Below are 12,041 nucleotides of genomic sequence, written 5' to 3' on the forward strand. Positions count from 1 at the left end.
CACATGTGCTTATTTCAGCCATGTTTTTGCCTCTCTTGGCACTTATTTGCTACTTTTGATGGGTCAGACTGTTTATCCACAATGTGGACTTCTGCCCCAGTACCTTATTCTCTGCTGTGACCGACTCCAAATACTTGAGGAAAGAGACTAAGCATGAAGCATTTATCAGAATAACTCATGATGTATTTCCCCAGCTTCTGGTAAGGAGCAGGTTAGAAATTTTGGCTTCAAGCCTGCATCCAGATCATTACATGAAATAGGTGTCATTGGCACTATATTCTGTAAGTTTGTCTAATATCTTTTGAATGTACTAGCTACTGAGCAATTTTCAAGGCCTGTCTTTTCTGTGCAGAATGCACCTGTATCTTTCCGACATCTTAATATGAAAAGTTTTTTGCTTAGTACACATAGTAGATTCCTCCTCATGAAATATGCAGTGTTTGCATTTAAAATATACCTGAAAACGCATTATAGCCCATCAGAGAATCCTTCTGTATTTTGTAAATTTATCAAAGTACCTGCAGTGTCACTTCATTTCCTAACTTGTAAATAATAGTAAGTCTGACTTTGAAATGAAACAGAACTTTGTGACCAAAAAGTGAGATCCAGGTACTGCAGGCATTCCAGGGAGCAAGTGATAAAGTGGATTTTTTTGTTTGTTTGTTTTTTAAGTTAACCCTGAACTGTCTCTGAACTGTCCTTGAGAAGAGCATACAAATGGCGATGGAGTCTTTATGAACTCCAGTCCTTAAAAAAATCCCATGGCATTGTGCAATGCAGGTGAGACCCTACTTGACTATAGCCTCTGTGAATGACATTAGGCTTAATGACTGATAAGAGGCCGATACGGTAAATTATCAACATTCTAACAATACTAAAAGGAAACCAAATACCTAGACTTTTTCATTTAAAACCAAACATGAAATTGGCATGCTCTGTTAATTTTTGGTGTGACAGTTTTTACCCAACAGGCACAAAGATCGTGTGTACTGTCAAATTCTGTGAATCCTCTGGGGGTAGAATGTGCTACTGAGTGCTACTAGCATGAGGTGTTTGTCATAATATGAGATTAAATTGAAATCATCATAGAAAAAAATTCTACATTGAAGACAGCTATGCCATTTCCCAGGGACTGTGCCTTTGGTTTCTGCCAGGTTTTGAAGAGCTCTTCTCAGTACTTGGAAAACAACCAGGAAATAAAAGAAAATGAATTAGAGATAATTTTATTTGCTGATAAAGTACTTGTGCTAAGTACATTTGAAGCTTTGCTTAGTCTGTTTTTGGCCATGGTCATCACTGGTTCTGCCGTTTGCTTGCAGGCTTCCCTGTGGGTACACGAAAGCAGCTTCAGAGCTGATGTCATTACTGCTGATTGCAGTATTCAGTTTAGAGTAGAAATGTGAGAAACACAGTGGCCTGCACAGTCAGTCCTAAGACATGGATCCTTTCTTCACTGGAGGTGCTGAAGAAGGTTGAAAAGGGGAAAATAAAAAATCAAAATAGAATACATAGTCTTTGTGTTATAGGATGCTATATACAAGGTTTCCTAGGTTCTTCAGGGGCAGATAATTTGGTTTCATTAGACTTCATTCCCTATATTTAATATACACCTATTAAACAAGTCAACTGCCTTTAGGGGAAAACCAAATCATCTTATTCACTGTAATGGGAATCTCAGTTCCTTGGTAACAGTGGGAGAAGCAAATTCCTTACACAAAATTTTCGAGAAATATATTCCTTCTCATGAAGTCAAAGGCTGCGACACCTCTCAGCTGCCTGGCTTGGGTGATTCAAAGGATAATGATGGATAGGGTAGTGCATGAAAAGTGCAATGTGCTATGTCCTGTCTCTGCAGAAGCAATTTTCCTGTGGACTGGAAGGGATACTTAACAATCTTGTGAGATCTACCATGAACAAATAATATTAATGTAAAATTATTTTAAAACTGTTGTCAAAGTAGGATTTACTGTCCTATAGGCGGTGAGTCCAACTGATGAGCTTTGTATATCCGAACTCCACTGTAAAAAAAAATTTACTAAAACTTTTTACTATGAAGAAATCTTGTTGTCTGAATTTAGTTCATGCTAAAGATCAAGTCTGGACATCTATTTCAAATGTCAGTTTAGTTCTTGTCAACTCATACTGTTGGTCTTTGAAAGCTGTATGCATCATCTCACCCAGTATGACATTTGTGCGCATTTTAGGTTGCTAATTACGTTTTCAAGGAATACAATTGCAGCTGAAATTTGAGAGAGTAAAGGACATTTACTGCAATAGGAAAAATTTAAGATTAAATCCCAAGTTTTAAAATGTATCTGGTTCATTTACTATATGGGACTTAAGTATCTTTAGAACAAGGATGAAATAAAATGGCTTACTACTTATGTATTCCAGCCCTTAAGCTTTGGTTATATTAATCAGACTCAGTTACTAGCAGCGATGTACATTAGTTTTCATGATGTTTGATAGTAAAACATTGTATGTATTAATCCTTCTTTTTCAATCTTAAAGCAAAAGCTTCAAGAATGTCCTTGAACCAGCTTCTTTAAAAATTCTTTTTTTTTTTTTTTTTTTGAAGTAGTCGTTATGTTGTTCTTTGTCCTCCATTCTTTAAGAATGACATTCAGAGAATTTTCATTTATAAAATTGTTGGTCTCTTTCAGATTTTGCAAGAACGAGGTTCCAGGATGTGAAGACAGTATTGAACGGTGAAGATTTTTTCTCTTTTATTCCAAGATGCAGTGAATTGTCACATTGAAGAGGCTTGGCTGCAAAAGAAAAAATCTGATTTAGACAATTTTCTGTTGATCTGGGTTTCAACCATTTTTGCCTATAAGCTGGTGTCAACTGGCTGAAAGCATTGCAAGATTACTTAATGGGAATAGATGGTGTGGGAGGAGTGTGTTTTAAGTTTTGGTTGTAGTGCATGGTTATACTGTCTTATGGGCTGACTGACAATGGCCATTTGAAAAGAAATGACCATGCACTTATATTTTCCTCTGAGACATGTAGCACTTAATGCTTGGTGCTGGATGACCCAATGTTGATCAGTTTGCAGAGATTTTCCTACTAATCATTGTAAACATTTAAAGGACAATGCAATTGGTGCTACACACACACACGTTACAGCCCACAAATGCAAATATTTGGGCCTACATTGTTTTCAAATCAGTGACAGCCCTAGTTGACTGTCTTCTACTGCACATTCCTTATGGCTCTGTGACATTCTATTTCGTAAGAACAGCCTAGGAGATCAACTGAAACTAGCATGTAAAAAGTTACACAACAGACAAAAGGTTTCTTTAAAGGAAGGTTGTATATATTGACTGTGGGTTTACGGCATATGTTAATACACAAAGGGAAGACTAAACTCTGAGAAAATGGCCTTCATCTGAGTAATTCTTGATGTTCTTTCTCTCAAATCAGTCTCCTCCTGCAAAAGTTACGCTCCAGTCTTAGCCAGATGTTTGGAAGGGGAATCAAAATTCACTTAAAATGAACAACTGAACTTTCTTTCTTTTGAGATATTTGTATTCAAATGTGTGTTTGTACTTTTAAAAATTCCTATAAGTGTTGACCTCTATGGATTACAGTTGAGATTTTTCAAGAGCTGGAAGTTTTACAGAAATATGGTTGGTTAGTCCTAGATCCCTATCTCTGTGGCTGGGATTAGAATCAACCTAGAGCGTGAACACAAGCTCATGCAATCGAAATACTTAATTACTTCATACATTCAAGATACCTGTAATCAATCTTTCTATACTGTTTCAACTATGCAGTTAAAGAACACCGTTTGAATACATCTGGTGCAGCTTTATTAGTTTATGTCCTTGATGAAGGCTAATACACAAGACTGGAGCTTTTTAATACACTATGTTTTGAGCAAAATCTTTCACACATCTTTAAAACACTTAATGATATTGACAGTATAAAACTCAGCTTCATTGACTTAATAGCTGAAAGCAGTGGAAGGGAGTTTCAAAAAGCTGTAAGAATGTTTTGAATTCTACAGACATTTGTTTTCATTCTCAGTAACATCAGAATTTATGCATATACTCTATGTAATCCTTTACACAAAAGCCCCATTGTCAAACACCCAGGGTCTACCTTTATTTATTTTTTTCAAAAAAAATTAATAATAATAAAAAAAAGATTATACATTGATAAAGGTTTGGCAGGAACAATTTGTAAAAAACATTTATACTAAGCTGGTTAAACAGTGGGCTAAATGTTTTGTCCATGCGACTAATGCTTGAAAGGGTTTGTAATGCATTTTGCCACTTGGATGTGGTCTGCACTGGAAGCTGCTGGCCCCTCCACAACAACACACAAAATGTTTGTCTTTTTTTAAAATGTTAAAACTGAATTGAATTTACTAAAAATGTAATTGTGTAGGGAGCAATGTTTATACTTTTATACTTTTTTAGGCACCCATATTTTATCAGCTTAAATTTAACACCCAAGTTTCCCCTAAATAATAACAGATTATCTTATGTATCTGAATATAAGCATAGCTATTGTCTGTGTTAAGTACATATTAAAACATTTCCTCTGCTGCAGTAGTCACTGTGTTTTTAAACAGCATGACTCCACCATATTCCCTGAGTTCTCTAGCTCATGGAATTGCAGCCAAGTAGGTTTCTTGTTTTCTTGATGTGCTTTACAGAGTAACGCAGCATTGGCCTAACTGGATTCTAAAGCCCAAAATATCTGTGTAATGATCCTTCCAAATCTGTATTTCTGTTGTCTCTCTTATTTAACTCCTCCCAAAATGAGTATTTTTGTCTTATGAACTGAAATTTTCAAGAATGGCAGCAGCAAAGAATAAGTAACAAGCTGAGCAAAACCAGAACAAATTTAGAGTATGTAAAAGGGTGGTTTTTTTCTAAGTATGTTTTTTCCACTGGAGTTTTTTTCAGTTTAAAAACATGCTTTTATGGTGAGATTACCTGCTATCTAGTTTACATTGTATCCATGTTGTAGCAAATTTGGGGGAAATGGGTGGTTAATCATTCTGCACTTTGTTTCCAATACCTCACACAGGTTTTAAACAAAACAAAAAAAGAGAGAACTTTAATAGGTACCTTGTAAATTATTTTATATATGCTATTGTTTGAGACCACTTAACTACCTACTTTTCCGTTCTTGCTATTGTCATTGTTGCTTTAATTTTTGTGAACATCTGAGGCTTTGAGATAGTTGGAAGTGCAATTATATGCCTTTTTCAAGGCATTAAGAATCAATCCCTCAAAAAGTATGGTTTCTTTTTATTTGACTCTTGTAATGTCAAATAAAGTTAGCTATAGTAACAAGGTTGTTGTATTAGAGTCCAGCCTACATCAAGTTTTGCAAACATTGCTTCATATGTTAACATCTTGCAGGATGAGGTGATGTACTGATGTAGTTTAAACTGGAGTCTTTTGTGTCTTTGCTGTCATTTGGGGAGTATTTACCTCAAGCAACCTGCCTGTGATGATGTCAAAGTGATATGTACACTGAAGGATCTGTAATTGAAAAGTTATACTGCAAAAGCATGAGATGAACTCTGGATTTGTACAGCTTATCTTTAAATCAAAACAGTACTCCAGGCTAGAATTTACAGAATCATTTCTATGATTCTATGAATTTAGGGTCCTGAGCATAAAAAGATTATAGCAGAAGAAAATAATGCAGGAAGGGAGAGGTACCAAAATAAACAGTCAATCAAGGTAAGCTCTCATGAAAAAATAAAATTCTATGGAAGGTTTAGTTTTCTACACCTTCACTATATGAATATTCAATGAAGTAGTTTGGCATGTTGACCATGGAAAATGAGGTTACTTCTGTAGATTATTAGAGGATTTCTTAAATGTCTGTCATTTCTTAAATGCAAAACTTGTGTAAAAACTAAAAAGTTCAAGGTAGCCATTTCTTTCTTAAAGTTAGGAAACAGATTGTTTGGACTTAAATTTAGACAGAAGTTATTTTTTTTTGTATGGGAGACAACTGTTTTCTATGTGAAATGCTTTTGGATTTCAGAAGGTGACAAATCGAGTTTATCTGCAATGAACATGTCATTCTGAAGCTGCTAAGATGTGAATGTCACCTGGTCCATAACTGTTCAAAAGTATAGTCTGACTCAGCTCCCACAGTAAATGAGAAATAGCTTTTTTAATTAAAGATACAAGGTTACCTGGAATTTTCTCCTACTTATTATGGAGTTATTAAGGAGTCTGGATAATTGCAGTTTGTTATCTGTTAGTAACTTAATTGTGTGTCACAGGCTTGATTGTATTTAGAAGCTTATATTGATTGTCTACTGAACTTTCAGTCCTCAGAATCATATACTCAAAACATTTGAAAAAATGTTCTGTTTTTTTTTTTTTTTCAAATTTAGCCAGGTGTCTTGTAATGATACCAGTTTCTTTCATCTTTCACCCTAGCTTTAGTAAAAGATATTCCTGGAAAAAAAAAATGAGCTCAAGATTCCATCTAATTTCTTGTCTTCAGATTTTCTTCAGACAGTAGCTGTGTAGCTCCATTTCTAGCAATTTTTATGAACAGTCATGATTGATTAGAAATGGTATTATTTCCTGAAGATACCAGAATTGAATCAAACTCCTCCTTCTCTGAGAGAGTTTTTTTTTTCAGGAGAAAAATGTACATTTCTAGCAGATTATACAAAAGAATATGCAAGTGTAGGCCGGTGCAGGGAACCAGTGTGTTGAGTGGGATGATGGTATTTTCAGAATTCTCAGAACAGAACACTGCATTCTCTGAACATCTGTTGAGGTTGTTGGAAGTTGTTGATCTCTTTTTGAGCAGTATCACCAACAAATTAACACACTCATATTAATAACAAATTACCATTTTACTGGTATTATAAAAATGAACTTACAATGCAAAAATGCAGAAATGTGTGAATGAATGCAATTATATAGAAAATGGGTTATAATGTGTACTGTCCAATCATTCAGGTATACTGGAGTGCATTCCTTGAAAAGTAATGAGAGAACAGAAATACTGGGCTTTTCACGGAGATCAAAGTAAAGTGGAAAAAAAGAGTCTGAAGATGAAGTGTGGCATTTTGTTCACTTAAAATGTGATAAAATCAGAAAGTGTCATTCTCCTATTTTATTCGCTCTTTCCACATCAAAAATCTCTTTAAAGTTTTTCAAATTAATTTCTTAAATCAGCCATGAAAGGTGGGGCCCTTGAAAAAGACCTGGGATTTTGCTTTGCCTTTAACAGTACCTGCTAGCTCAGGACAGTGAAGTATCTTCTAACACAGACATTTTGAAATATTTAGTCTGAGGATGCTGTCTGTTTGCTTCATTGTAGTTTATACTGTAGTTATTTCTAGCTTTAAGTACGATCTCAGGAAATTACCTGAGTTTGCATGTAGGATTATTGATTCTTAAAATAGCAAAAATATTCCATTTAAAAATGTGGACACCTGTCTGAACTCAGTGTATTACAACTTCTCTTTTCTTTTGGTTCACAACAAGCGGTAGCTGTCTTTAAAGGCTTCTTACTAAACTGAAGCTTTAAAGGGCTAAATAGATCTTTCATTGCTCAGTTTGCCTAAGTGAAGGAACTCTTTTCAGTGCAGAAATGTTAAGGGCTAAAATACTTTCCAGGGCTAATCTGGGGTTCCAGGAAAAATGAATAAATAAATAAACTTCTAAAAAACAGGTTTTTTTTTTCTTCTTCTAACAGATGCTACAATCATTTTTAGAAATTGCAGATATAAGTGTGTTCCTGTCTTGCTTGGCATTTCAATACGCAACTTGGTAAGGAGTAGAGCAGAGAAGACAGCACATTTGCCCACCACTTCATTATTGCCTATGTTGAAATTTAACAACTTTTGTGAATAGAACTGGCAATAGAGAGGCTTTGAGGAAAATTCTATGACAGGAAATTCTTGCTGAGTATTTCATTGCAACTTAGCAGTCCTTTACTTTTGCAAAGTCTACCAAGGCATAATAACTATTATAATCAGAGAAAATTACTTGAAGTTATTTTGATCCTTTCGGGGTGGCTGTGGCAGGAGAAAGTTCTATAAGAGTATTCTCCTTGCTGTAGAAAGCTGAGTCTAAGTTTTGATCCACCTGGAAGTTGAGACTTCCAGGCCTGGTGATATGAAATGTAAGAGCTGATACATCTATGTACCTGATTCTTGCTCCTTTTGAAGATTTTCCAAAAGAGTATGCACAGTTTCAGTAAAACTTAAGTTGGCCGATGTATACTTGCTAGGATGAAGCAAGTGCCAAGATGTTGTAAAAGAAGTGTTGCCAAGCTGTCTACTTCGGACTGCACCAAGATCACCAAACCGAACAAGTATCAAATGGCAATTATTTCTACTCACTTTTGTAGTGAGCCTCATCTGAGCCTGGCTATGAAAAATCTGTAAATCTGTTTCCTATAGACTGTCGCGGCCCACCTACCTAATTCATCAGGTTGCTTGTTTTGGTTTTGTTTGTTTGAAATTACTGGTCTCACAATTACCTGTACATCAGTTGTGTTGCTGTCCAAGTGGCCATACTTCCAACATGTTATTTCCTGGATAGTGGATTAGCAATAACACTTTATTTTGTGCCAATTCATTATCTCTGAAGTGTTCTTACTGCAGCAGAGTTTGATTTTTTGATTTGGTTTTAATGCTTTTGCATTAGCCAAAACTCTTAGCACAGACATGGACAAAAAAAATGAATCCAAGGAGTTTCCCTGGATAAAAAAGAATCTGCTAGGGCTTCCCAAAACATCTGAAGTTTCTTACAGTTAGCCATCATTTTTAAAACAAAGATAAAATTAAAATGTGTGTGGGTATTTTTTTAACCTCCTTTTCATAACACTAGCATATTGTAAACTGCATGAAATAAAATTGTTTTTTTTTTCCCTTTTAAAGTCTGATGTCTTAAATCTTTCTTTTCTAAATCCATTAATGTTGACCGCATAAAATCACTGATGTGCCAGGTTTAATACTTCAGATATAAAATACAGTTTCACATTTGTGCAGTGATTCAAAGCAGTAATACTTCTTCCTTTGTAAAGGAGATGCATCTTTTTCTGCTGCCTCAAAGACTTTACCACAAAAAAGCCATGTTTATTTGTATATTTATCCACTGGGAAATTAAGGTATTTTCCTTAGGGTTTACTCTGACTGTCACTGATCACTGTAGTAGGAAATTGGCCCCTCTGCTGTGGATATGTATCTACCACCACAAAGAAAAAAGTGTAAAGTGTCAAGTTCTAACTGATCAGTTTGTAAACATTTGCTTTCATACAGCTCACAAATCAGCCTACCTAGCATTGCAGATTTCTTGTAGAATCCAATTTTTAATATAAATACTTTTGTATGGAAAGCTAATCAAATTGACGCTTTGTAATAAGGCCAACATACACTATAAAGTAAGAAATATAAGTCACTTTGTCAGCTCTAAAGTCTTACAGAGGCTGTACAATTAAGAATGAGGCAAATTTCATCATAATAGTTTTAATCGTTTTTAAATGTGAAGCATGTTCTAATCTTTCCTTTTATGTTGAGAAATTTTAGTGAAATGGTATCATTTTACTAAAGTGATTTCCTGCATTTTAATTGTATTTGATTTTTATTAAAATAAATCCTAAGTACAAACTCTGGTAGGAATTAAGTACTTAATATGATCATTATATATTTTTATCAGGCTTTGTTATAAAAGTATTTGCACTTTACAATTAAAAACACTACTTTCAATCAAAATTCCTACTGTGCATATCTGTAGTTTCAAGTGTCTTCACAAATTAGTGAAAATGAGAGCACAAAAGGGATAAGTGTGTACCAGATGCCAGTTAATACGGGAAACGTAAAGTAGATCTTTCTCTTACACGTCACCTATGCCTTACATGTCCAAGTCAGTCATTAACATCCAGGTTGGATCCTCTATAATAACTGGAGTTTATTTGGCGCTAGCTTTCCTTTTAGTGGGATGTTTCATTTCAGGAAGATGAAAATGGCCATGCAAATTCATCTTTTAGTGTGCTTAAGCCTTGCCTGGCAGTAATAAACATAGTCCATATTTATGTGACTTTATCTGAGGCTGCAGCCTGTACAATTTTAAGAGATAAATCCTGTGAGTGGTGTGTTAACAGTCTCCTCTAAAAATCATTGCTTTTGGTAATGTCACTAGAATCCTCAGGGTCTGCAATGAAATGTGATTTCTTCCACTATCTCCATTCAGATCAGTAATGACAATCTTCAGTACTGAATTTTGAAGGATGCAAATTCAAGCAACTGAAAGGCTCTGAAAAGTGAACCTACTACAATACAGGAAATCTGCCAGCTACATCAAGGACACTACCAAAGCTGCATTTTAAATCTTTGGCTTCGAAGCATCCATACTGCAAGTGACAGGATACTTGGAAAGGTAAAGGGAAGAGTACATGTTTGTCCTGGTTTTACTGTGGATATTTGTGGCCAGTGGAGGAGAATCCAAGGGCTGAAAGAGTTTTGACTCTTTCTCTACGCCTGACAGATGTGGGATTCCATGCTCAAATTCACACTCCTCCTGGAACTGGGGGATTGAGTGATGTATAGCTGTTGTTTAGTATGTCTACAGAAGCTTTAGAAGCAGTTCTTCCTTTTTGTCTGCTGGCAATAACATCTCTTAAAAACATTGCCTAGCTAACATTTGAGATTTAAAACAAAGATCTGTGGCAGGTACAACCCCCTACTTGGACAGCTCAATGTGGGTTTTTTTTGAGACCAACCTAGAAAGGTGAAAACCAGAAATACACACTTTTTCCATTCCTTCTGTAGAGTCAAACATGAAATAAATGAGAGCACGAGCTTTATAAGAAAAAAAAAAAAAAAGCTTGGAAGGGCTGTAACAGACTACTTGGCTTATCCTCTTGGCTAAACACAGGATTAAATATATTTTAAGCATGTATTTTAACCTACCTTTAAAACTCCAACCAATGAAGACTCCACACTCATCTTTCCATTAGGCAGTCTAGTGCCATAGCAACTTTGTCAGCAGCATTTTCTTAACACCTGATCCGCATTTTTCTCACTGCAGTTTAAACTGATGACATCGTTATGGATATGAATAGTAGATTATTGCCTTACTCTCTGCTGTAGCCTTTCATTTTCTCAAAGACAAGTTAAATCTCTACATGGTGTGCGTGTCTGAAATGCTACAAAATGTCAAAAACAACAACAACAAAAACCAATAAATTTCAAGTGAGAATTTTAAAAGCCAAGCAGAACAAAGTATACATAAATGTGTCCAGCAAGTTTATATTAATTCTGCCAACTTCAGGTGCCAGCTGCCACTGAATCCCAGTCACCCAGGGCTATGAAGAAACAGGCTTCCAACAGAAGTTTTAAGATGTCTAAGACAAAACGCTCGTGCAGCTGCCTATTCACAAACTGGGATGATGGGCAAGGAGGTTCCTAACCTCAGCACAGATTTTCATTAGGACCAATTTAAATCCAAGAACTAATTAATTCTAGCGTTTCCCAGAACAGAAACCATTTTGATTCTGAAGTACTGCATGGGAGGTGCACAGCTCAACACGTTACCAAACGCAGACCACTGCAAGGCATGGCTAAGAGGAAGTTTCAAGACAGAAATTTCTTAAGCTATATCAGAATTTAACAAAAAAAAACAGTCAAGGACAGAACGTGATTCTTACCTGATAAGCTACCAAAAACGAATTCTTAGAAACAAACGAGCAAGGAAGCAAAACCACGCGGCACAAAGCGTGCTGCCTCTTAAAAGTCGGGTAAAGTAGATTTGGGACAAACGCGACTCAAGGCTGCGCTAGCGGTCACGGTCAGCGTCTGCGCTTTCCGACGCCACAGGGACCCGGGAGCCGCGGCAGCCGCGGGGCCGTCCCCAGGGCGCGCTGCCCGCAGCACCGCTCCGCCGCGGCCCCCCGCCCGGCGCCGGGCCCTGCCGCCCTGCTGGCAGCCCCGCCCGCCGGCTCCAGCGGGCGGGCCGCTCCGCCCCGCCCCCGCTCTCCCCATAGGCTTTCTGGCCTGCCCGTCACCGGGGCCGCTCCCCAATCCTCCAATCAGA

At 36.6% G+C, this 12,041-nt stretch overlaps 1 protein-coding gene and 1 long non-coding RNA gene across 3 annotated transcripts in view; one reads left to right on the forward strand and one right to left on the reverse strand.

The window, feature by feature from the left end:
* Window positions 1-9,895, forward strand: part of PDPK1 (3-phosphoinositide dependent protein kinase 1) — a 68,890-nt gene extending 58,995 nt beyond the window's left edge. Inside the window, exon 19 of one of the 2 annotated variants that reach the window (XM_082772761.1) lies at window positions 2,664-9,884. In XM_082772761.1, the coding sequence (XP_082628887.1) occupies window positions 2,664-2,693 (30 nt within the window). In that variant the 3' untranslated portion in view covers window positions 2,694-9,884. Of the gene's footprint in view, window positions 1-2,663 lie in introns of both variants that reach the window. The other variant, XM_082772760.1, reaches the window with a different exon arrangement.
* On the reverse strand, window positions 1,207-11,943 carry LOC309884079. The gene is made up of 3 exons (XR_014318548.1): window positions 11,656-11,943; window positions 10,919-11,154; window positions 1,207-2,768 (listed from the first exon to the last, which is right to left on the reverse strand). It is a non-coding gene; the product is annotated as an uncharacterized lncRNA (long non-coding RNA).
* Between the last annotated feature and the right edge of the window lie 98 nt (window positions 11,944-12,041).

This window comes from Aythya marila (genome assembly GCF_965140915.1).
Source record: "Aythya marila genome assembly, chromosome: 15".
NCBI lineage: Eukaryota > Metazoa > Chordata > Aves > Anseriformes > Anatidae > Aythya > Aythya marila.